This window comes from Lissotriton helveticus, chromosome 9, assembly GCF_964261635.1.
Source record: "Lissotriton helveticus chromosome 9, aLisHel1.1, whole genome shotgun sequence".
In the NCBI taxonomy this organism is placed as follows: Eukaryota; Metazoa; Chordata; class Amphibia; order Caudata; family Salamandridae; genus Lissotriton; species Lissotriton helveticus.
The window spans coordinates 133339238-133365720 of NC_136070.1; the positions used below are offsets into that span (position 1 = coordinate 133339238).

Genomic DNA, 26483 nt, shown 5'->3' on the forward strand with positions numbered 1-26483 from the left:
TCCAAAGGTTGGTGAACCAAGTCCTCTCAGGTCTGGATGACTACTGTGCAGCTTATCTTGATGATATTGCTGTCTTTAGCTCCACTTGGGAAGATCACCTGATCCACCTGAAGAATGTTTTGGAGACCCTGCAAAAGGCAGGCCTAACTATCAAGGCTACCAAGTGCCAGATAGGGCAGAGCAAGGTTGTATACCTGGGCCACCTTGTAGGTGGGGTCAGGTCCAACCATTGGAGAGCAAGATCCAGACCATCAAGGACTGGACTGCTCCCACCACCCAGACACAGGTCAGAGCTTTCTTGGGCCTGACTGGGTTCTACAGGAAATTTGTCAAGGTGTATGGTTCCATAGCGACACCCCTTAATGAATTAACTTCCAAGAAAATGCCAAAGAAAGTTCAGTGGACAGTAAGCTGTCAGAAGGCATTTGATGACCAGAAGCAGGCCATGTGCACTGCTCCTATTCTGCAAAGTCCAGAGTTCTCCAAAGAATTCATTGTTCAAACAGATGCTTCTGAGTTAGGTGTAGGTGCTGTTCTTTCACAACTGAATAAGGATGGTCAAGACCAGCCAGTAGCTTTTATTAGCAGAAGGCTGACCCTGAGAGAAAAACGTTGGTCAGCTATTGAGAGGGAGGCCTTTGCTGTGGTTTGGGCACTGAAGAAGCTGAGGCCATACTTGGTTGGTGCTCACTTCAGGATTCAGACAGACCATAGGCCCCTCTTGTGGCTAAATCAGATGAAGGGTGAAAATCCCAAACTGCTTAGGTGGTCCATTTCCCTACAGGGGATGGACTTTACAGTGGAACATAGACCTGGGACTGACCATGCCAATACAGATGGACTCCAGATATTTCCACTTAGAACATGAAGGCTCAACTGGTCAGGGTTAGTTTAATGTCCCTGCGTTTTGGGGGGGGGGGGGGGTGTAGGAGAGTAGGGTCTGCTTCCTATGGTCACCCTCACTTTTTGCTGTGATTCTCTGGTTTTTCGACTTTCATGTGGCTGTGGGCCTGCTAATCAGACCCACAGCTCAATTGTTCTCTCTCTAAATTGATACCATGTACTTTAGGTACATACCAGATTGGGTATTGGGTCACCTCTGTGAGCCGCTGTATAGTGCACCATAGGTACCCAGGGCATTGGGTCATCCAAGGCCTACCAGGGGCTACAGCATGTACTATGCCACCCCTGGTTGGCCCTCCAAACTGACACCACAGGCTGATCACTCAGCCTGGGTAAGGTGGTGTAATCACCCCTTACTTAGATATAGTATACCCATATCTACTTTTACATATAGACACATATATACCTATAAGTCACTCCTATGGTAGGCCTTGACAATCCTGGATGCAGAGTGCTTGGTTTTATGTGAGAAGGTGCCCTAGCATGAGCTGAGCCCCTCTGCAGCTTTCTGAAACATCTCCTTATAGCTATTCTATGATATAGCCATACCATATACTCTTAAGTGCATTATAATCCTTGCGGTTAATGCTAACTTTGGTTTGGCTTTATCAAAACATGTTGTGTAAGGTGTCAAACACTTTGGAATACTATCCCCCTGCCAATTCTGGCGGCGGGGGTAGCATTCCACCCTTCTAGAGGGAAAAGACATGCATGTTACTGCTTTACCCGGTTAAAGTTAAACAGAGCCTCAGCATCACAAAATGGATGCTGCTGCCACAGACACGAGTCTGACCACCTGGTGCTGGGGGAAACTCCAGCAAGGGTGGCCTGGACAGTAGGTTTCCTGTCCAGGGAGGTGCCAGCACCTCCCCAGACAGGGGTTATGTGTTTTTGGGCAGGGAGGGCTGCATTCAGTGAATGCATCTAGACATTGCCTGGGGCACTCCAGCCCCAGCGCGAAACTGGACAATGGAAAAGGGGTGTAACCACCCCCTTCTCAGGTCCACCCATAGGAGGGACCTAGGCAGGTAATCAAACCCCTTAGCTTAGTATAAGTATAGGAGCTGTGTCCCCAGGACTTTAGATTATCCTGAAAAGAAACTTTGATACAGAACTCTTGGACCTTCGACATTCTATTCTGACTAGAAGACGGAAGACATCTCCCTTGTGGTCAAGGAGTGACCACCCTGTGCAAACAGGCACCACCAGTAACTTGCCGGTCTGCTTTGTCGACGCTCCCGCTGGAACCCGAAGACTCAGCGACACAGGAACTGGACTCTCAGACTTCTCAAACTCCGACCCACATCCACAGCAAAGCTGAGACCCGTGGCGGACACGAGAGACGTGGGACCGGACACCCTGGACATCCTGCATTTTGCTAACTGCTCGACTACCGAGGTACCCTCGCAGTTGTGCATTGGGGTACGAGAAGCCCCAGACCTGAGTGCCATTTGCACCGAAGTTCTGCCCTCCACACTCCACGAGTGCCGCGTGGGGCTTGCTCTTACATTTCAGCTCGACGCGTCTTCCCGGTTCCTTGCCCGTTGGCTAGTGAGCCCCCTGAAGACTTTTCTATTGAACTAAACTGCTTTCCTGGTTGCTCCAGGCTTGCTCCAGCTTCCCTTCAAAGGAGAAGCGCCACAGACCTTGCTGGTCTGCAACAGAGCCAATCTCATCATCCTGCGTGGGTTGCGGTTTCCAAGGCTTGTTGGGTCAAATCCGGATACCGACTCCGCCGTCAACTAGATCCATCGTGGGACAGCTCGTATCCAGCTCCTGGTCATCGTCGATGCCTCCTGGACCTCGTGACTGAAGAGACCAACTCACCTTCTTCACCTTCAAGCACGCGACATCGCCTGGTTCCTTCCTGGTCACTGGCTAGTGACCCAGACTCTGTATCCTCTGCTTTCAGGTTCTTCACATCGCACTTCTTTGCAGATCTCCATAGAAAACGACGACGAAACCCAACACCAAAAGGCACCTATGCACCCGACTTCCCTGGGTGAGGTAACACGAGTACTCCGGTGCTCCTGTGGGTCTTGACTCTTTAAGTGTCCTAGTTTAAAAGGGTTTCATACTAGTCCATCCGGAAGTGTCCTTAAACAGTAACTTTGTAACTTCTTCGTTTCCCATTATAAGTCAATGGTAACTCGCGACTGTGTTTAGACACTGCACGCATCTCCCGTGGGCCTCCTACTTCCTAACCTTTGGTTGTTTAGTGTAGCCCCAGCAATTCTACAGGCCCTAGGCCTGCTGTATAACTCCCACGTGGTTCTTATACCACTTCCTTAGTATATGGTTTGTGAGGCGCCTAGAGCATACCTGTATTTGTGCAACTTATCGTATGCTAATTGAGTAACATGTGATGTACTTTGACCTCTGACCTCATAAAGAGTGCAGAGGGGTTGTGTTAGAAATAAATACATATATATTTGATATATACCTTGTGTGGTGTCCTTTCATTTGGGTATTGAAGGGATTATAATTGGTAAAACAGCTTGCTTCACATGCTCTCTGAAGTTTTAGCCTAAGACTGCTGGTCCATGCTACCACTAGGATAGCTTGTCTATAAGGTTGACTTTACAACCACCATCAATACGGGTCGATTAGACTGGTGCAAGGTGCCCACTAGAATAGTGGACATCATATGCCAGGCTAACTTCTCACAGACACAAATCCACTACTTTTCGTATTTTATATCAGTGAGCATGGTCCAATAGTTGTGTCTGGCTGGCTTTTATAAGCACGTTTCAGCAATGTGAAATTCGGTTTCAGAATTGTGTATGTTTGTTGTGGACATGCACATTTTAGCTAGTTAATAAGTCTTTGTATTATTTTAGCATATTGAGTCCCCTTGAAAGGTAAACACGTGCATTTTTTTCTATGTACTTTGAGTTGCATTTTGTCTTCATCATGTGTTCATCACAGAGCGTGATGAAAAGTGCAGCTGTCTATGATTTCATGACTAGGAAACCAGGCCCATTACCAACACAACAGCTGCCCCTTGCAGAAAAGCATGCCTGTTTTAATTGTCAGATCGTTTCTGTCCTTGCTTGTATGAGCAGCTGTTCCTTGCCAGTCTTAAATGTTCCTTTCTGTCCTAGGAGATGGATGAACACATGAGAAGCATGCTTCACCACCGAGAACTTGAAAATCTAAAGGGCAGGTACATCATTGTTTGCCTTATTTAACTGGTCATGGTCATTTTAAAGCGGAAGTCTCTCACTTTCACTGTACAATGTTACGACATCAAACCTAAGGGTTTTTTTGTTAGTTTTTTCTGTTAGTAAGGTTGAGACGTATCATTGCTCTACATGTTTCATGATCTTGTGGATTTCTGTGCTTAGAATAGTTTTAACAATATTTACGAAGAAAAGACAGAAAATAAAGACTGTGGTGAGCATTCGTGCTTTTTTGGCAGAGAGAGGCACACACATTTCCATTTTATGTTTAGGTGATCAAAGGCTTATGCTGTGATACTATAAAGCCTACTCACCACTAATGGTCACTTGTGCAGCCTCCCAATATGAAATACCTTGACAACTGAATCTTCGGACCTGGCTTCTACCTTTACATTTTCCTATAAACTGGCACCAGACTCTGGTATTTGAAGTCATGTATCCTTTTAGTGTTTTAACCCAAAACTATGATAGATAACTCTTAGGGGCACATGCATCAACCAATTTAGGAAGTGCAAACGGTGCGAATCGGTATATTCGGCCGTTTGCACTTCCTAAATACGTTTTTGGGATGCATCAAACACTTTTTCAGAATTCGCATTTTTTTGCATTTCTTAAAAATGCGAATGCATTTAAGGAATCGGATTTGTGCGATTCCTTAAATGCAATGCATCATTTTTAAAAAAAATGCGAATTATGAAATAGGAAGTGCAAATTAACACGAGGTTGACCCTCGTGTTAATTTGCGAAAATCTGTCAAAAAGCAAAAAAATGCATTTTTTAAACTGTCATGTTACAGACACACATGTCCTTAGGACATGTGTGTGTGAAACATGCACTTTCAAATGCATTTCAGGGGTGCGGGGGGGGTCCTTTGGACCCCCCCTGCACCCTTGGAATGCATCAACAAATTGCGAATTTGTAAATGCCTTCCCATTGACTCCTATGGGCCTTTTGGCCCATAGGAATCAATGGGATTTGCGAAAATGCACTTAGGAATTCGCTATTGATTTGGGATTCGGTAAAAATTGCGATTTTTACCGAATCCCAAATCAAGAGCCAAAAAAATGATGCATAGCATTTTGCAATTCTTAATTTGCGATTCGGTAATTTTCGCAAATTAAGAATCGCAAAATCTATGAATGATGCATGTGCCCCATAGTGTACAATACTGGGGAGCTGATTGATTCCCTTTTCAACCATTCATACACATAATGTGGGAATGTGCAGGTTTCACCTGGTCAGCTTCATTCAAGCATATTCCTCCGAGTGGAGGGACTCTCACTCCAAACAAAAAAGCTAAAATATCTGGCTGTTTATAATTGCACACTTTTCTTTTAAGTCATGGTGGTGAAGACGTGCATGTCCCAACTGAAAACCATTTGCAAATACATAATACTTGTCAGTCGACCGGCTTCTAAGTCTTTTCAACATATCTTCCCATTTAAGCTGTTGAGTGCACTTTGCGCTCCTCAAATGAACTTCAGACTATTCATAGTAAGCAGGTGGAATCTGGGCTAATCAACTGCAACCTACAGCATGGTGGCCTTGCACTGGGCTTAAGGTAGAGTGAACAATTCACAAAAGAAAATTCAATCTGAAAGAGAATATTAGTTATAGATTCCTTACCTTAGAATTACCCCCAGGTTTCAGACTGGATCCGGAGAAATCTTTTCATAGTCGTACCCCTGCGTGTCGGTAGGTGGCGTCGGTTGACTCTGCGTTCGTCGTTGGTGTCATGATTGCCAGGATGACTTTGCGGTAACTACTTAGATGTCGCCCCTGTGCGCTGAAGTCAGTTCTTTCTTGTTCTGCGCCAGCCAGCGCAGATACGGAGAGAGCGGTACCCTTAGTGCCTGTGGTGTCTGGAGCGCGACCACGACCCAATGTCGTGCTCCGAAGTCTTTGCGGGAGCAGTCCAGAAAGCTTCTGGAGGCCCGGAAGTCTGCTCAGCGCCGCTCGAGGTCCCGGTCGAGAGGGAGGCCGCGGAGTCATCACCACCACTCATCTTCGAAGTCTTCGTCTCCAGGTAAGTCGAAGCACAAAAAGAAGGCAAAGAAGCACCGCCGCTCTTCGCTTTCTCCCTGTCTGTCGGCTGACACGGGATGCGGATGGTGGTCAACCTGTGGCTCCGCCTGTGAGCGACCCCTGCCCAACTTTGTAGTTTTTACGAAGCCCTTCATTCTATCTTTGGGCAGTCAGACTCCGCCGGCGCGCCTTCGTGCCCCGTGGACTCGGCTGGGGGTTCTAGGCCTTTGAACCAGGCAGCTCCGGCCCCAGCACTGCAGGGCCCCCAGGGACCCAGGCCTGGATCCGGATCTGCGCTGGTCGACCTTACGACACCTCCTCTGGCGTTGAATTTACTGACGACACCTCCACCCCCTCTGACGCCGGTTGTGTCCTCAGCCGGCGTCGACCCTGACCTGGACACGGAGACGGACCGACGCCGGATCCTGGCGCCGACCGGTACTTTTGTTTGTACCACTGTTCTATCCTGGTGTTCCCTATCGCTCTGAGTGGCAGCCAGAAGAGGGTGAGGAGGACTGGGAGGGGTCTGTTGATCCTCTAGCAGACCAGTTGAGTGAACTGGACTGGAGAGAAGAGTTGGGTGAGGGTAGTGGTCTGAATACCTTCCCAGACCTTGGCATGCTTTCTCGCCCCACCTTGGCTATGAAGGAGAGAGCCTCTTGCGCTGTGGTGTTGCGTAGGGCGGCTGAGGCTTTGAACCTTGAGCTTCCTAAGATGGTGGTCAGGACTAACCTTCTGACCGAGGTGCTTCAACCGGCAACGGCCTCTTCGAAGCCCCTCCTGCCTTTTAGTGAGGCCCTCATGGATATCCTTCTGGGCAATTGGTCCAAGCCCAGCACAGGGGCCTTTGTGGATAGGAAGATTGCCCCAGCCCGGCCCCGGGCGACCCCATTTTTCTCTCCCAACACCCTACCCCTGAGAGCTTGATGGTCCAACCCTCAACTTCTAAAGACGCGTTCCCTACTGCTCCACCAGATAGGAATCCAAGAACCTGGATCATCTTGGGAAGAAGATATTTTCTTCCACCAGCTTAGGACTGCGGTCGGTGAACACTGCATGTCTCTTGGGTCGTTACAGCAACTCTGTCTGGGATACGGTCGTGCAGGTGCTGCCACAGTCCCCAGAGGAGGCCTGGGCCGCTCTCTCCGGTGTTGTGGCTGAGGGTAGAGATGCAGCGAAGTTCGCCATACGATGTGGGCTGGACACCGCCAACTAGCTAGGCATGACAATTTCATCGTTGGTAGCCCTGAGACGCTATGCCTGGTTGATGTCCACTAGCTTCTCGGGTAATGTCCAATCAACACTTTTGGACATGCCCTTTGATTACCGTCGCTTTTTTGGCGACAAAGCGGACAACCCGCTCAAGCGATTTAAGGATTCTCGGGCTACGGCCAAGTCCATGGGCCTCGCTACCAACTCTCACCCCGCACAGTCTGCTTTTCGCCCCTTTTGTGGCTACAGAATGAGTGTCTCACCACGTTAGACCCAGAGCCACAGGCCTGCGCACGCTGCCCAGCTTTTGCGTGGCCAGGGTCGTGGGACCCAGCGTCGTGGGTCTGGGGGCTAGCGGGCTGGCCAGTCCACCAGCGCCCCCTCTGTAGCAGCCTCCAAACTTTCCTAGTCCGACCTTTCACTGCCACCAGTTTCCAGTGGACGGCAGGTTTCGCCATCACCTCCCCAACTGGCATATCATCACGCCGGACCGGTGGATTTTGCAGATAGTCCGAAGGGGCTACTCCCTCCCCTTCGAGACTACCCCTCCATCCATGCCACCCACACTCCATCGTATGTCAGAGGATCATCTGGTCCTTCTTCATCAGGAATTTACGGCTCTCTTGGCCAAGGGAGCCATTGAGCGAGTCCCTCTGCCACAAGTAGGTTGAGGTTGTTATTCCACTACTTCCTGGTACCCAAGAAGGACAAAGGCATGCGTTTTGTCTTGGATCTCAGGGACGTCAACGGCTTCCTCCGGAAGGAGAAGTTCAGAATGTTGACAGTAGCTCATGTCCTGTCTGCCCTTGACCCTCGAGACTGGATGGTAGAGTTGGACATGCAGGATGCATATTTTCACATCCCCGTCCTGCCTGCCCATCGGCGTTACCTACGGTTCACGGTAGGCCACGAACATTTTCAGTTTACCGTGCTCCCCTTTGACCTTACCAGCTCCCCTTGGGTGTTCATGAAAGTGATGTTGGTGGTCGCAGCTCATCTGTACAGATCGGGGGTTCCAGTCTTCCCCTATCTCGACGACTGGTTGTTGAAGGCGAGTTCGCCCCAGGCAGTCGTCTCCCACCTACAGACTACTGCAAACCTCCTGTACTCGCTGGGGTTCACTATCAACGTGCCGTAGTCACACCTGATTCCCTCTTAGAAGCTCCTTTTCATCGGGGTGGTTCTGGATACAGCGCATTTTTGAGTTTATCCTCCCGAGCAGCAAGTCCGGGATATTCAGGCTAGGATTCCGATCTTTCAGCCTCTATCCCGCGTTTCGGTCAGAATGACCCTGAGGCTGGTGGACCTCATGGCCTCCTGCATCCTGCTGGTTGATCATGCCAGGTGGCATATGCGGGCTCTGCAGTGAGAACTGAAGTTCCAGCGGAGCCTCTATCCCGCGCTTCGGTCAGAATGACCCTGAGGCTGGTGGACCTCATGGCCTCCTGCATCCTGCTGGTTGATCATGCCAGGTGGCATATGCGGGCTCTGCAGTGAGAACTGAAGTTCCAGTGGGCACACAATTGCAGTGGTGGCTAACGAATCAGGATTGGGTCAACTGCAGATCCCTCTCCCTTCCCCAACCAGAGTTCACAGTGGTGACAGATGCATCGCTTCTGGGAGATGGGGTGGCCACATGGGGGAGGCGGAGATCAGAGGCCTCTGGTTTCTGGCGGACCACCTTCCGGAGCTCCGGGTGATTTGTCTTGCACTAAAGGCATTCCTTCCCTCTGTTCGGGGAAGAGTAGTGCAGGTTTTCACGGACAACACCACCACCATGTGGTACTGCAACAAACAGGGCGGGTTGGGGTTGTGGACCCTATATCAAGAGGCTCTCCGCCTTTGGACATGGCTGGACCATTAGGGCATGTCGCTGGTGGTTCAACACCTGGCAGGTTCCCTGAATGCCAGGGCGGACAAACTCAGCCGCAGGTCCACGATGGATCACGAATGGCGTCTTAACTCAGAGGTGGTGCAAGGTCTTTTTCAGCAGTGGGGAGAGCCTTGGTTAGATCTGTTTGCCACCGAAAAGAACACGCAATGTCAGCAGTTCTGCGCGTTTGAATTTCCATGGCGGAATTCGCTCGGCGACGTTTTTCGTCGCGAGTGCAGTTGCGGTCTTCTATACGCCTTTCCGTCTATACCACTTCTGTCCAGAGTGCTGAACATCAAGCGCGACTGGGCCCAAGTCATTCTTTTTGGCTCTGGGTTGGGCACGAAGAGTCTGGTATCCCGAGCTATTGCACATGGCTATCGATCCTCCAATCAGACTGCCTCTTTGGGAGGATCTTCTGTCGCAGCAGCAGGGGAAGGTCCTCCACCCGAACCTGTCCAATCCCCATCTCCTTGTGTGAAGATTGAGCGGCTACAGTTTTCGACCTTCCTCCCGAAGTCTGTAATGTTATTTTGGCAGCCAGGCGCCCCTCCTCTAAAGAGGTATACGCCTGTAGATGGAACAAATTTGTGGCATGGTGCACAGCAAAGGCTGTGGATCCCCTTTCTGCCGCTCTATCAGAGGTTCACCTCTTCATTCTTTCTTTGGCCTAGCAGGGCTCTGCTCTGGGCACCCTCAAAGGCTATATTTCGGCCATTTCAGCATTTCTTCGGCTTCCTGATCAGCCTTCTCTTTTAAAGTCCCTTAATATAAAAATCAGTTCAGTTCATAAGCTTTTATTCGGTTACACGTAATGAAACCATAAAAAGTACAGGAAAAAAAAAATGTTACAATGCATAAAAAAAGTCACAATGAATTTTACATTAAAAACAATAGAAGACTTTTAACATTAAAAACCATTGATTTAAAAACAATTCATTGGGATACCAAACTGGAGGACAAGAAAATAAAAGCTTCAATATTTACAGCGGGTTTTTAGACATGATTTTAAAAAGCAAGCTACACATTTGGCAATATATTGAGAATCCAGAAACTGCAGTGCCAGATAAGCGGGCCGACACGTTCTCAGACCCAATTTCCTGAGTATAGGAATGATCCAGCGCTTGCGAGAAATCTCATAGTATCTGCAGAACAGTGTTACATGAATTGTAGATTGAGATGATGTACCATCGCAAGGGCATTTCAAGAGGTTATGCGACCAGTCCTGCACTTTTGGAAAAGTAACTAGGCGGAAAAAGGAATTAAAACGAAACCTAGTCAAAACATACTTTTCATGGTTAGTTAGGTGGAAAGATAAATATGGTTGAATACCCAAAACAGTCTGGACCGAAAGAATCTGTACATTTGAGGATTTCCTTACTTCTTGTGAGAGGCGTAATTCTCTCAGATGGGTTAAGCACAATTTTTTCAGGTCTTTCCTGGTGACATCTACCAGTATGGTAGGTTCTAAGAAATAAGATGTACAATTCAGGTCCTTAAGGAAGTTAGAGACATACAGGAGCCAAGGGATTTTATTCCAGTTTGCCAAGGTCAAGCAGTCGGTTATCAAAGAGCGGGTGGGATGGCATTGCGTTTTTGACCAAATGCGGTGCCATAACAGAATCGGCTGGCATTTAATGTTGTCTGTCAGATAGTCAATACCCAGCTCGATATGGCAACCGTATGTTGGGGCACTTTGAGGTAGTGCCAGTAGATATTTTAAAAACCCGTTCTGAACCGTCTGCAAGGTATCTGAGGGAGCATAACCCCAAACCCCTGCGCCATAGGTTGCTACGCTGTGACATTTGGCGTGATAAATTTTTAGCAACTCTGCTGGGGCAGGTTTACCCAGTTTCCTTGAAAAGGAGACTAGGGCTGAGGTTGCTCTTTGAAAGAAAAGCTTTTTACTTGACATGGCTTGTTTCCAAGATAGTTTATCGTCAACTAAAATTCCTAAGTAAGGATATTCCCTAGTACATTCCAACCTAACTTGGTCAATAAAAACTGGCTTAGGGTTCTTCGCCCTGGGTCCTAAGTGCATAACGAAGGTTTTGTTTTTATTCACTCTTAGACCTAAAGAGAGCATGAATTGGCAGTTTTTATTTAGCTGTCTTTGTAGCTGGTTTAATGTTCTGGCTAAGATTACGGAATCATCCGCGTATAACAAGGCGGGAATGGGGCGTTGATTAATAGTTGGAAGATCCTGACTCCCTTCAAGCATGGCTGCTTCCAAACCATTGGTGTATAGGTTGAATAGGAAGGGACCCAGGACGCAGCCCTGTTTAACTCCTTTGACAACGGGAAATGATGGAGTTAGTTCACCGCCGATCCCATATCTAACACACGCAGTAGCGTCAGAATAGAGTTCGCGGAGAAATTTAATAAGAGGGGGATCTACCCCCAAGTCGCCAAGAATGGACCACAGCCTGGAATGGATAACACAGTCGAATACTGCGCTAAGATCAACATAAACTAAATAAAGATTACCGCTTTTAGCCCCCACATATTTACCAATCAGAAGGGCCAGGTTCAATGCTTGCTCAACAGTGCCAAGTCCCTCCTGGAAGCCGTACTATTATAAAAATAATTCTTAAGGGCATTAGTCACCTCTTTCCTCCTATTCCTTTCTTAATGCCCCAGTGGGACTAGAACCTGGTTCTTACGTACCTTATGTGTGCTCCTTTCGAGCCATTACATAATTGTCCTCTCAGACTCTTGACTCTCAAGACTGCTTTTCTGGTTGCCATCACCTCTGCTCGCAGGGTGCGTGAGCTTCAGGCTCTTTCTTCTAAACCTCGTTTCCTTGCTGTTCATCCGGACAAGATTGTCTTTCTAACTGGAAATATATGGATGAGATAAAGTCAACAAGGGTAAATGTATCAAAGTATTTATAGGTTAATATGTTTAAGCACAATGCACTTTGCTCTAGGAATGGCTCTGATGCTAAGGCCTGAATTTGAGTTAATGCACTTTATTAAGATTTAGAGCAAACTGGGAAAGATGACAGGAAAATGCACTTTATTGAAAATAAAACTCAGTATTTTATCGACAGCACTTTATATTGTTTTAATGTTTTAAATCGGGCGCAATATATAATATGAAAGATTGAATTACAGCTGCACACTGCACTTTAGACAACAAATGAATGGACAGCCTTGATGGCACAACAGTTTTTGTTAAAAGAAGATTCAAATATTTAAATCAATGGTGTACAATTATGAAATTAACTTAGTGTATAAGTGTATTGGTCAATCTATGTTTCTGCTCAATAAAAAAAATGTTAAAAAAAATAAATAAATAAAAAACAGAGAAAAAACGTAAATGTTGCATAGAAAATGGTGACCTGTAGAATGGAAGTAGAAGATCTGAAGATATGGATAAGTAATGACATTTGTGGTCTGATGTTTGTTTATTGATATCTGATATGATTAGCTCACTCCATTTACATTTACTAAAGAACTGCATTACTTGCGTGTGTGACAGTCTAACTTCTGTTACTTGCAATATATAGTGTGCAACTGAGCGCACAAGTCAAGGTGTGGCCTATGTTCTTAATCTGGTGTGGGTGTCCTAAAGTGCCAATCCAAATGCAGCATGAACTGCTGTGCATTCTGCAATCGCCCACTCCTAATGTAATAGGCGGAAGAATAGATGCAGGGCTTGCTTGGCCCTGCCCGACACGGTCGCTGAATGTTTGTGGAAGGAGAGTTCTTTCCATTTAGAGGGGAGGGAAGGAATTCTTAGCGGGGTCCGTACAGATCGGATGTGATCTGCCATGATGTGGATGTTATGTGGAGAGAATGCAAGGAGCCTCCTTTAAGCATTCCCTGGTTTCAAAATGTTTGTGGGGGCGGAAACCACATAGGATTTTCTTGGAAAGCAGGTAATCGATAAATGCAGGCCATCCCTTGAACTATCTTTGCAGTGGGAGTGGGATACAGTAGCCAATGTGTAGTAAGGCCTACTAATGTACAGACAACACAAACCATTGCATTTTAATACTTGGAGATTTTAAACCCGTTCAACTGATTCATCCTGTAAGGTGTAGGGAATAGAGTTGCCACCTTTCCAAGTGAAAAATCCAGCCTTTTGCTGTTGCTTTAAGAACTTGGACATGATACTAAAGAGGACCTTAAATAAAACTGTATGACTCCATTTGTAACATGACTTTTCTGCCTTTGTTTACTTTCATTATTAGTCAGGGGTCGTTGGCGCAGCTCTAGGACACATTTAAAAGTTCTTTCTGTTTATATTTGCTGTTTGAAGTATGTACAGATGAGGGTTAAAAATACCAGCTTCAGGTGATCTTACCTATTTTTGGTCCGGCCGGGACATCATACCGATGCTGCCAGTAGAAAACCGGCCAGGTGGTAACCCTAGTTGGAAATCATGATAAATACACGTTTTGTATGTATTTCTTTTTAGTCTATTCAGAACAGACCCTCTTTGAGTGGGGTGATAAACATCCGGTTTGGACTGTTGGATATGTCTTTATAACATTCTCCTTTGTTCCAGGATGCCTTATACAAATGTGCGCAGTCTGGTATCCTCTCTTAGGGGTGCCTGATATCTTTTGATTACACTTCATTATATGGTTGCTGAAAAAGAGCAAAAAAATTATTTTGTTTTTTGTGAAGCAACAGTTATGAATTAATTGTTTTAATCAATCAAGGTGCTTTAAAAATTCTAAATGGAAGCAAAATGAGGCTGAGAAGGACGATCAAGATGTACATGATCAGTGTCAAGGAAATATGTCCCATTCCCTGCCTTTCTTCCTTTAATGCTTAAGGCATTCCTCCTGACTGAGGAAGAGGACTAGAGACCTCCCAAAATAGTTAATACAAATTAGTATCTTAGCATATGCACCTACCCCGATCCTCCATAATAGGATTTCTTGGTCTTCCCCAAGCATCCACGTCTCCTGCACTGCTACATTCTTCCTCGTTACCTTCTTAACACCTCCTCGGCCACAATGAGCATTTCTTCAGTGATTGACTATCTACCTAGAAGACTGATTTTGGTATGTGACCAGCTGTGTCTCTAATGTTTGGTTGAGTGAAACCACATTCCTTCCTGCAGCATAAGTAACTGCTTGCTTGATGGAGTACTTGAAAGCTGGTTGCTTCTATGCTTACTACATCTTATAGCTGAAATCCTATATACCTCTACTCAGTAAAAATGTAACTAACTTGTGTTGTCAACCTTCTCAATTTTTTAGAAAGACAGATTGGTCCGTTTTACTCATCCTTTGTTCCTCCCTAACATTCTATTATCTGGGTTTCAGGTGAATTAGGTGATGGTATTTCACTTCTTTTTTTACAAAGCCTTCCTCTGGCGAAGGCCCTCCCCTCTTTGGAATGTCTTTAAATTATATATGCAGGCTTCCTTTCATGGAAAGCAGATTCCAACACTTGGATCATCCTCTTGGTTCCTTACGTAATATACTATATGCTGTTACATTTTCGTATCACTTTCTTTTGGAGGTCACATGCAGTGCATTGAGGGGACTATTTCGTATGTCCACTGCCAAAGCTACAGTTAGAAATGTGGTTCCTGGTTGAGTGGGATATAAACCCTGGTCAAGCAGTAACCACAATCCTAGTCTGGGTAAGGCACACCCTAAATTAACCTGTGCTTACCCTCTGGTAACTTGGCACAGAGCTTTCAGGCTTAACTCAGAGGCAATGTGCAAAGTATTTGTTTAACACTTCAAACAGTAAAACGGTGAAAATACCACTCAAAAAGATTCAACACTAGTTTAGGGAAATAGAACTTTATTTAATAAATAAAAAAAAGACCAAAACGACAAAAATCCAATCAGTAGAACTTGAGATATTGAGTTTTAAAGTTTAAAGTGAAAAATAGCACCAAAAAGCACAAAGCTCTATTGAGGGATATCTGGTCACACCATATGGGACAAAGTCAAAAGTTCAGGCCACCTATGATGGAGCGCAGGCCAGCTATTGGGACCCAGTTCCGTCCGCTGAACCAAAGTACCTTAAATCCGGGTTGCGCAGTGATGCATGGATCCGCCTCGAAGATGTGTTGCACAGAAGAGGCAAAGCATTGGTTCAGAGACGTAACGAGGCTGCGGTGCGCGGTTCTAATGCGTCGCCGCTGAGGATCCTGATGATGAGGCTGGCGATGCAAAGGCTGATGTCAAGGATGTGAGGTGCAGCTGAGATGTGTCTGTTCTGATGAGCAGTGAGCTGCGATGCGGAGATTCGGTGTTGTCAGCGAGGTTGTCATCGACGAGGGATGCGAAGTGCTTAGACCGGGAAAAGCGTCACCCACTGTCTGTTCCATAGGTGATGCGTCAGTCCAAAATACAGCTGGGATGTGAGTTCGTTGCACCGGGTACAATCTGCACAACAGCGGCAATGCACGCGTAAAGATGCACCGCTCAGCCGAGGAGATGCGTTGGTTCTGCTCAGGGATAGATCGCTCAGCAGAAATTGCGTCAGTTCCACTGTTGAAACACCTTATGCCCAATTCCAAGGGTCCAGGACTGCTGTGGCACCGCTTGGCAGGGCAGACTCACAGATTGCAGAGTCCAGGTGCAGAAGCAGGTTGGTTGGAATTGTTTTATTTTTAGGGATTAAGGCAACGATGTTTGCACCACTATTTAAATACCACGACTAAGTCCAACATGAAGGTGCTAGAAACAGGAATGTAATCCCTATACAAACCCAACAAGGAAGATAGGGTAAACCTTTCTTCCTTAACAAACTAGACTTTTTAAAGAAATGAACAGCACCCTTCAAAGTGAGATACACAATGTTTGATAAGCAATGTCTCAGTATTTGTTAAGATACATGTTTATACCCCTGAGACTTCATATCAGTAGGCCAGCCAGCCAGCCCTTGGAGTCACTCTGGGTGCATGTAATGCAGTTCCAGTCCCCTATACCAGGCAGCAAGATTATCAAGCCAGTACAGCAAAACAAGAGTTCAGCAAAACAGAAGTCCAGCAGAGGAGCAGACCTTTAAGCAGAACAGCAATCCTTCTTCCTGGCAGAGTCTTCAGAGGTCCAGAAGTGTACTGAAGTGGTGGTGTTGGGGTCCAGTACTTATACCAGCAGGGCCTTCCAAGACAGGTCTTTGAAGTGCACACAGGTCCTTGAAGTGCACATAGGTCCTTCCCTGACTTCAGACTCACTATAGTGGGGTATGCAGACCTGTGTGTGGGGACAGGACACAGCCTATTCAGGTGTAAGAGAGGCTAGGTCCTGCTCCTTCTTCCCATCCTGCTAGCATGGCACATCAAGCCACACCTAAGCTCCCGTTGTTTGTAGCTGTCTAGGGGGAATACACAAAGCCCAGCTGTCCCCTCAACCCCCCACCCCCCAGACATGTGATCAGCAACAAGCGGAAGGCACCAAATGAGTAAAGTAAGAAAATGCCAACTTCCTGCATCCACAGACTGACCAGGAAGTCATCGGATCGCCGCGAAATAAAGAGAACGACTGTTGGCCCAGAACGAGAATAGCTGCTTGACATAATACGAAGAGCACACGCAGAGCGATTGCAGCCTATGTGGAAATTCGATATACGCCAGGCTGTGAACAATCGGCAAGGATAAACATTATCATTAAAAGCAGGACATAAACAGAAGATTACAAAAAGACTAAACCGACAATCTGAGGTTCAAAGTCAAAGAAACCCAGTTGAATACAAAATAGTACTTGCGGACCGGCGATTGCTGGAAAACAGACAAATTTAAAAGACAGAGCCCTGAGGAGAACCCGACAACTGAATACATCGGGTTCGAAACGCCTCGGCACATAAAGAGAATAGACATCAGTTGCCTAATAGACCACTGAATTAATTTATGGTTTATTTTGTTTAAAAAAACATTGGGTGCATTAACTTGTTGTTTATTTAACCTTTGAGTCGAAAGCGTGACTCTGGTCTTTCCAAGATAACAAATGTTTGTGTATATATCAAAAAAATACTCGTGTATATATAAATGGTGTATCTTTGTTGTAGAAATGTATTGTGTTATGTGTAAATGAAGCAAAACTGTAAATGAAGCAAAACGTTAAGTGTCCTTTTCATACATGAAATAACGAAAATTTGAAAATAATAAAACAAAAGGGTACGAGTGAAATATACCCAATTAACCCAGGAGTATCACTTGGTTTTTTCCTCAAAATAGAGGACTCAAAGAAGTGTGTAGTTGGTAAATTGCTTTTTCATATAACTTCCTAAAAGTGGCATTCTCAGAATTGTAATTTAAAATCCAACTTCACCATCAGTTAGGATTTTAAATTAGGATTCCAGAGACACCAGCCTTGGGGGTTATATCTCTTCACATTTGGAAATGACAATTATAAAATGTAATAAGGTAATCTTGGAGAAATAGGCCTTGATGGTGTTAAAAAACACTTTGAGAGTTCTTTTCTACTACGACCTGTAAAACTTAAAAGTACAAGCCTTGCCTTTTAAATACATGACAACCTGCCCTCTGGGTTGCCAAGGGCCTACCATAGGGTTTACTTATATGTATAGAAAAGGTAGGTTTAAGCTTGGCAAAAGATTTATTTTGCCACGTCGACATGGCAGTGTAAACCGCACACACAGGCTCTGCAATGGCAGGTCTGAGGCATGGTTAAAGGGCTACTTACGTGGGTAGCACAATCAGTGCTGCAGACCCACTAGAAGCATTTAATTTACAGGCCCTGGGTACAGGGAGTACCACTTTACTAGGGACTTATAGGTACATTAAATATGTCAATTGGAGATGAACCAATATTACTATGTTTAGAGGAGAGAGAGCAAACACTTTAGTACCGGTTAGTAGTGGTAAAGTGCACAGATTCAAGTACACAGTCCTAATACCAGCAAAACCGAGGTCAGAAAAGTGGAGGATGTAAGCAAAAAATTGAGGGGAAGACCACCCCAAGGCTGTCCGGTCTAGCATACACTAGGTCGACATCATCTACCTGGTCAAAAAGTTGAACCCCACTGAAATATGCTGAACTTGTCCTGTTGTAATTTTCAGACACCAACAAATTGTGGCACTTTGTTCTGAGCAGCGATGTGTAGGACGCAAGGGGACTTTATTTTAAATTCCAGCTGGGCACAAAACAAAGGCCAAAGTTAAGGGCTCATTATGCTTCCTTTTATTAAAGTATCCTGGCTGGGAGCTATCTGGAGCCTCACTCCTAGAGCCGAATGCAATGGAGGGAAAACAAAGGCACACAGCTTGTTATTACTTCACAAGTACTTAAGTGAAGCATGGTTTCGACTTTGTTCAGTCCCTGTATATAAAGAGATACACATGCATTGTAAGAATGTCAGATGTGTTGTTCTGTACTGGTATACCACTGTTTTGTTTTATTTCTTAGACAAAGCACAGATCTCTCCAGCAAATAAGTTCACCTCCAGAGTTATTTTACCATTGTTATTATTCCCTGAGATTTACTAGCCACACAAAGATTACTGCAGCAGGTGCCTTAACACCATAAAATATTTTAAAATGCAGACTTTGCAAACATTTAAGCTGAACATATTTAGTGCCATGGTTCTCCATGTTGTCAATTTATTTATGGTCGAGTTTTAAAAAAAATATATATATATATATATATATTATTTCCGGTGAACAAGGCGACAGGGTCGCCGAAACGCGTCCGGTCTAGGGCACTACTGCTGCACTTATGAAAGAAGAAAAATAATAAAGAAGATACTAACTTGCTACCTAAGACTGTTGTCCGTTCTTTCTCCGTGAGGGTGCTGCGTTCCGCGGTGTCCTTTGGAGCGGTGGTTTATATATATATATATATTGAGACCTAGACTTTGCTTCGGGGTTGCATCATTTTCTTGGCACAACCCTGGTGTAAAATCTTATTTAAAAATGCGCTCACGTATTTGTGACAGACCTGCTAAACTTTTGTGTGAGGTGTTAAGATCTGATGGCACTTCTTGTGATGTCACTTCCTTTGACTTTACGGATGATGCCACTTCCTGCGATGTCACTATGTGTGATGCCAGTTACGTGCTGTAATGTCACATGTTAAGATTTTGCAATCTGTGATGTCACATGCTACGATGTCACTTGCATACTGCCTATCTTGGTTAGTCCAGCCACTTCTGTTTTTTAGGACTTGTGGCCTGTGCATACCTTATTGGTAACTGTTAATTTCACCATGGTCATTTTATGAAAAAATTAGCCTTGCTAGGTTAGTTCTAAAATTGTTGCCTCGTCTCTTGTCCCGTCAGTCTGCTGCATGGTGGATTAGATGTACTGTAAGGACAAGATCCTCACCGTCGAGGAATGCCTCTTCTGCTGGTCGTCCTTCGTTCTCCAGTCTACTGATGATCTAGCTTACATCTGCCCCTTAGTCTATACCTTTTGTGTACACATGTACAAAGGATCCCCTTAGGTACAGATGCCATGATGTTGCCGCCCTGAGATCAAATGCTGCAGATAATTTGGGTTTTGCTTTTGCCATGTTTTTTTAGACTGAGAGAGCAGTGGCCGCTCTACACTTCCAATCTGTTTCAGGTTCTAGATATGTCTTACCCGGACCCCATGGCTTGTGTGAGCCCACATATGTGGTATGGCCTGTGTTCAGCGTTGGCCTTGTGGGGCAGTACACAATATTACTTGCTCTCAGAACTGCTTTCAGTAGGGCCTCCTCTAGCGCAGGAAGGGGCTGCTGCTCTCGTGGCCTGGGTCAGACAGGCAGGCATGGCCTCTGTAAGTGCCCCCACGCTCATTGCCTGGGATGTGCCTGTTCTAAAACTGTACTGTGGTGTTTGTTTGCCCTGTATCTAGGCCTTCATGGGCCCTGCCTGATGGCACACATTTTTTTATTCCACAAGTGACTGCCTGCAGTTTGTCACCCACGGGATTCCTACATGCAGCAAATCGTACCGTCACCGTACATTTCCTGAAACTAGATATTTCTATACCGAGGTCTTGAAAATTACACCTGTTGTTTCCTGAAATATCACATCTTGCGATGTCAATGAATGTCATTTTAGCTGTTTTAGATTTAGATGAGGGAAGCGCTGCAAGCATGCGTGGTCAAACAGCCAACCAGCCCACCTTTAAATAGTGCACCCTTTTCTTCCGCTCCTCGAGCGGCCCTGTAGTATATCCGTTCACTCCTTGACGGGTGAGGAGCACAAGCTAAACTGCATTTGTTTTTTTAGACGAGCACGCTGCAGTAGAACTCGGCCCTCGTGCCGTCCCAAAAAGTAGGCCTGGCTGGAGGCGGCCTTTCATCGGCCGGAGTGTTAGGATTCCGGGCGGGGAGCCCAGCTGTCCTTTGCTCCAGTTACACGCGCCTGTCATAGGCTCCTCACCCTTCTACCCAGCCCTCGGCGCGCGCAGAGCGCATGCGCCAGCCACGGGGCATAAATGTAGACCCTGTCGCCAGGCTGCCCTCAGCAGCTGGCGGCATGGAGGTGACTCGGAGCAGCAGCCGCTAGCTGCTCCCAAGCTCCCCAACTCAGCCTCCTCCTCTTCCTCTCTCCCGTGTCTCCTCTGTTTGAAATTCAACAATTTAAGAAGATTCTTTTTTTTTTTATTAAGAAAAAACTAAATTTCTTGCAAGATATTACCTCTTAGTTGTTGGAGAAGCACCTTTCAAATTTGACGACTTTTGGAAATGTGAAAATCTCATTTCTGTATCTGATTCTACCACATGCCGATCAAGACGCAACATTTCGAAGCAGACAAAGTTTGGCACGGGGCCGCCGAGTTTTTAAAGAAACGCAGCGCCGGCTTGTATTTTCTGGCCTGCCATGCCTGTGGGAAGAATTGAATGTCCCCTCTCTGCTTCTCTCCCCAGGGACAGTAGCCATGAGTGCCGGGTCTGCCAGGTGACGGTGGTGGGGCTGTCGACGTACGCCAAGCACATCTCCAGCCAGCTGCACAAAGACAACACCGATGCCTACGACAGAGAGGAGGAAGGCAACGAGGAGGCTGAGGAGGAGTACTTCGACCAGGAGCTTGTCCAGCTCATCACTCAGCGAAAGGAACAAAACAGGTAAGAAGCTTCATGTTGTGAAAGCAACTCGGGGCTACTTTTGGGGAGTGAGAATGCTCATCCAGACCTTTGAGTGGCATTGCTTGTGTCTGCTTTGCACAGTTTAACAGGACTGATGAAATATGAAACCACATTTCTGTTTAATGGAAATGTTTGAAGTATTTCCTACTTGTAAAAAAACGAGAACTATAATGTTGATCCAGCTTCCCACTCCTTCTGTGGTCCCGGTATATCTGCTAAATAACATTTTTGTGACAATTTCATTATACAGCATTTCAAAGAGAGGCTGACACTAACATAATAACAATTTAGTAATGAAAACTATTAGGTATGCAGTGCAAGCAACATCCGAAGCGTACCTTCCCTCCACAGACCGACCTTTCGAGACAGTAAAAAGCCTGGAGTTGGGGGTCCTACATCTCCATCTAGAGCCCTGAACACAATAGGATCAGGTGGGACAGTTTGGGGAACTTAGGTGGGGTACGTCTGGTGTATATTGTTGATGTTACATTATATTGTCCGTCTCCCCCTTTAAGTAGAAGGTCTGATTAAGTAATTGCTTCTCGAAACAAAAGACTGGAGTCCTAACCTTACGTCCTAGTCTTATGCTAACATTGAAGCACTTTGAGTGTCCCTGTTTACTCATTTAAAGGTGAGTCACATTATTGTGAAGAATATATTGAAGTATTGTCCTTTCACTCGGACATTCTGCCTTATAGCTGGTATGTTTGGGTGTGTTTGCATAGGTCATTTGTTACTTGTGTGGTTCTGTAGAAATAGAACAGCATGTGACAGTGGTGTTTTGACATTGTATTTGGTTGTGTTTCTCATTGTTTAGAGAAAAGTCATATTGTCATAGAAAACTGTTTCAAATGCACAATTCTTTTATGCACACAAATACATGAGAACATTGTGGCGGTTCTGCTGGTGTCAGTGATGGTAGCAGTGTTCATACTAATGTTGGTTGTAAAGGTGGTAGTACAGTCAGTGATGATAGTAGTAGTTTAGATGCTGGAGGAAGTAGTTGAGAGTGGCTGTAGATGTAGGGAGACAGCGTTTACAACGCTGTCAGTACCACGCGCGTTGGTAACAACGCAGAGGTTACATTGTCCGCGTTGTTACCACGCGTGGCATTACATCGCAATTTGTTTCAACAACTTGCACTAGATGGCGTTGCACACCAGGGAATGTGTTGGATTTTAAGTCCAACACATTCCCTGCTGTTGCACTAACTGGAGTAGGAATAGTAATTTATACTATTCCTAAGTCCAGTGCGCCATCTGGTGCAAGTCGTAGAAACGACTTGCGTTGTAATGCCATGTGTGGTAACTGATAGTGATTTTGGTGGTGCTGCATTGCTGGATAGAGTGTTACTACTTGAAGCCAAGACCATAATAGCATTAGGTGGTGTATGCCAAGATGGAAGGATGCTGTGAGAGCCCCAGGAAGGAACAACAGGAGGTGCTGCAGGCCTGAAATGTGGACCATTTATAGATCTATGGAGGTACATGTAGGTACATGTAGGTATCATGAGGGTGTGTTTGCCAGGGAGATCATCTCTGGTTTCACTTCCATCCAAATCTCGGGCACCTGCCCCAGAAATTACATTAAGAACAATTGATCTTCGGAATTCTGACACTTTTCAAACAACCCTTCCCGCCACCCCCAGTCAAGAGATCTGGGTTCAATCCAACATTTTTTTGCCTCAGTTTGGACCGGCCATAAGCATATTAGTCTTAACCCTGTTCCTCATGGTAACAGTCCAGCCCAAACTGTCAGGCCAGTTCCTCCCTGGGCCGGAAGCAAGCATCCTGGGACACAGCACCACCTGGGTGTCCTGCCCTTCAGCCCTAGCTGCTGCGCAGAGTTTGAGGCCCTCCTCCACCAAAGCCACCTGCGCCTCATCCCTGGTGGCCAGTGTTTATGGTATGTTATGTTACTGAGACTAGCTAAAGCGCTCTGTTACCCTGGGGTGTCTGGGCACTACCTACCTGGAAATAAATAGGATGAGACTGTTCATGTAAATAGGCATGGTTTCAATTCTTTCCTGAAGGGCAGGAGCTCATTTGAGCTTCTAAGATGGAAAGGCAGGCTGTTCCATGCCTTTGTGGCACAGTGACGAAAGCTCCTACCACCCCAACTGGCCTTCTTAAAGCGAGGAACGATCACTTGTTTAGCTTGCGAGGAGCGCAAAACTCTTCCAGGGACATACCATTGTATCGCATGTTTCAGAAGGTCAGGACCAACACCCTTAAGGGCCTTAAAAACTGTACACAGAGCCTTAAATTGTGCCCGTAGCTTGACTGGGAGCCAGTGAAGATTTCGAAGTCCCATCCTCACCGAGGCAAACCTGGGTGTACCTATTAGCAGCCTGGCTTACACGTTCTGTACGATCTGGAGTCTGACCTAATGACTCTTCTGGATGTTAATATAGAGACTGTTGCAGTAATCCAGACGTGACAGACCGAGCGCTGTGATTGCTGTTTTCAGGCTGTCTTCCGGAAGGAGGAATTTGATTTTCCTCAGAATTCTAAGAATGTAAAACATGATGAGACGGCCCTACTGATTTGGTCACCGAAGGAGAGTTTCGAATCAAGGATCACTCCCAGATTCTTAGCCTTCTTCACAGGGACTGGAAGCATGCCCATTGCAGTTGGCCACCAGTCCAGAGGTTAGGGGTGTTCCCAAATATGATCACCTCTGTTTTGCCTGCATTGAGTTTCAGACAGTTTGATGCCATCCAGCCTGCGATTGCCTGCATACAGTCATGGCATTTTGATCCCGTCTCTACCTCTGCCCCATTCTGAAGGAACAACACAATTTGCGTGTCGTCCACATAGGAGGTTAAGTGGAACCGAAAGGATCTAATCAAGACTGCCAGTGATGACACATACACATTAAATAATGGGGGACTGAGAGGACCCTTGCAGCACTCCACAAAGGAGAGAGAAGGGCCTAGATCTGTCTCTACCAAGGCCCACAGTTTGCGTCCTACTGGTCAGAAAAGATTTCAAAGATCCTAGACCTTGCCTTGTACCCCGACCGTAGATAAACGGTCCATCAAAACTTCATGATGGACCGTATCAAAGGCGGCCGAGAGGTCCAGCATAATAAGTATTGCGGCACCTCCAGGGTCCAAGGCTTCTCTAATCTCCTCCGTGGATTTGATCAATGCCCGCTCAGTGCTGTGTTCCGTACGGAAATCAAACTGTGTAGGGTCCAACAGAGAGTTGGTTTGAAGAAACGTGCGGAGTTGGCCATTCATGGCCTTCTCAATAATTTTTCCTGGAAAAGGGAGACGCGAGATGGGTCTGTAATTACTCGGGTCCTTTGGATCCAGACTGGATTTTTTTAATAGAGGAAGGATCAATGCTGTTTTCCAGGGTCCAGGAAAATGACCAAAATTAAAAATGGAACAAAACTATGGGGTAAGGGCTTCCTCAATGATTTCTGGAACCTGTTTCAGTACAGAGGATGGACACGGGTCCAAAGGCTAACCTGACCGAATTTGTAGCAGCAGTTTGGTAACCCCATGTAAATCCAGCGATGAATAACGATCTAATATGGGGATAGGCCTATTATCCTTTAGGATAATATCGGTAGGCCTTAGGTAGGGTTGTCTCACTTTAATTGTAGTGATTCTCACTGTTTTTCGTAATTATATTGCCTTATTTGTATGCTGTTCTTCCTCCTTGTTCCCCGTTTCTAATTCTGTGCCCTTCTGCCTTCTGTTTCCTCGTAACTGTATTGCCTTAATTGTTTGCTGTTTCTTCCTCCTTGTCCCCCGTTTCTAACTCTGTGCCCTGTGCCTTCTCTTCCCTTCGTAATTGCATTGCCTTTTGTTTAGTTTTTCTTCCTCCTTGTTCCCTCTGTTTTTTTCTGTGCCCTGTGCCCTTTTGCCATCTGTTCCTTCACCGTTCCTGCCCCCGTTTTTCCGTCGCTGCGTCCCCTGCGACCCTGCTCGCCCATTCGTCCGCTCCCTCCTCCCAGCTGCCTCCTCCCTCCCACCTTCTCTTCTTATGGCGGCCACTGTGCGACTGCGCTGCCGGCACGCCCAAGGCAAGCCCGTCCGCGCCAGTCCGCGCCCAACACCGCTACGATGCCAGCACCCTCCACGCACTCAACACCAGACGATCACACTCCTGCTTCCTGGCCGCCCCAAAGCGCAACCCAAGGACCCTTCACCTGCCGGAACTGCAGCTTCACCATCATCCGATCCGCCAAGCCACCCACCGTGAAGGAACGCAACCACCTCAGATGCATCCTTCTCAACACCCGCTCCGCCCGCAAACACACTGTTGAACTCTGGGACCTACTCGACTCAACCTCCCCAGACGTCGCCTTCCTGACGGAGACCTGGCTGAACCCCTCCTCGGCACCCGACATCGCCATAGCCATCCCAGACCGCTACAAGATCACCCACAGGGACCGCACTAATGGAATAGGAGGAGGAATCGCCATCGTCCACAGGAGCACTCTGAGTCACGCCCAACACCAACGACACCCTCAGCACCGCCGAACACCTGCACTTCCAGATCCACAACGATTCAAACATCACCCTCAGAGGAACCCTCGTCTACACACCTCCCGGACTCCGACCACGGTTCAGCGAATCCATCGTCGACTTCGTCAGTACACACACCCTCGCCTCCACAGACTACATCCTTCTTGGGAACTTGAACTTCCACCTCGAGAACAACAACAACCGCAACTCCACCACCCTGATCGACAACCTCGCAAACCTCGGACTCTGACAACTCGTCACAACGCTCACCCACTCCGCAGGCCACACGCTTGACCCCATCTTCTCCGCAAGCTCCCACGTTTCCTTCAACCACACCACCGAACTCTTCTGGACCGACCATCGCTGCATTCTCTTCTCCTTCTGGAAACCCACCACGCACCACGCACCACCGCACCCAACAGATCCCCTGCCGCTGCTGGAGCAAAGTCACCGAAGACCAGCTAACCACCACCCCCGCCCAGAGCCCACCAGCCGATCCCACCGACCCCGACTCTGCCGCCCGCAACCTCAGACAATGGATCGACAACTCCGCCAACACCCTCGCCCGATCAAGAAACCCTCCAACAAAGAAAGCCAGCTGGTTCACTGAAGACCTCCAGGCCTCCAAGCAAAACTGCCGAAGGCTAAAGAAGAAATGGCACCATGAACAGACACCAGACAGCTACGCAGCCCTCAAAAACGTCACCCGCACACCCCATCACCTCATCAGATCCGCAAAAAAGACCTCCTTCAAAGACTGCCTAGACAACAACGCACACAACAGCA

At 46.6% G+C, this 26483-nt stretch overlaps 1 protein-coding gene across 4 annotated transcripts in view; it reads left to right on the top strand.

Annotated features, from left to right (window-relative positions):
• Window positions 1–26483, top strand: part of ZNF106 (zinc finger protein 106) — a 395360-nt gene that overhangs the window by 79671 nt on the left and 289206 nt on the right. For all 4 annotated transcript variants that reach the window (XM_078659625.1, XM_078659628.1, XM_078659626.1 and 1 more), the window contains 2 exons: window positions 4008–4069; window positions 20996–21193. In XM_078659625.1, the coding sequence (XP_078515751.1) occupies window positions 4008–4069; window positions 20996–21193 (260 nt within the window). The remainder of the gene's footprint in view (window positions 1–4007; window positions 4070–20995; window positions 21194–26483) is intronic.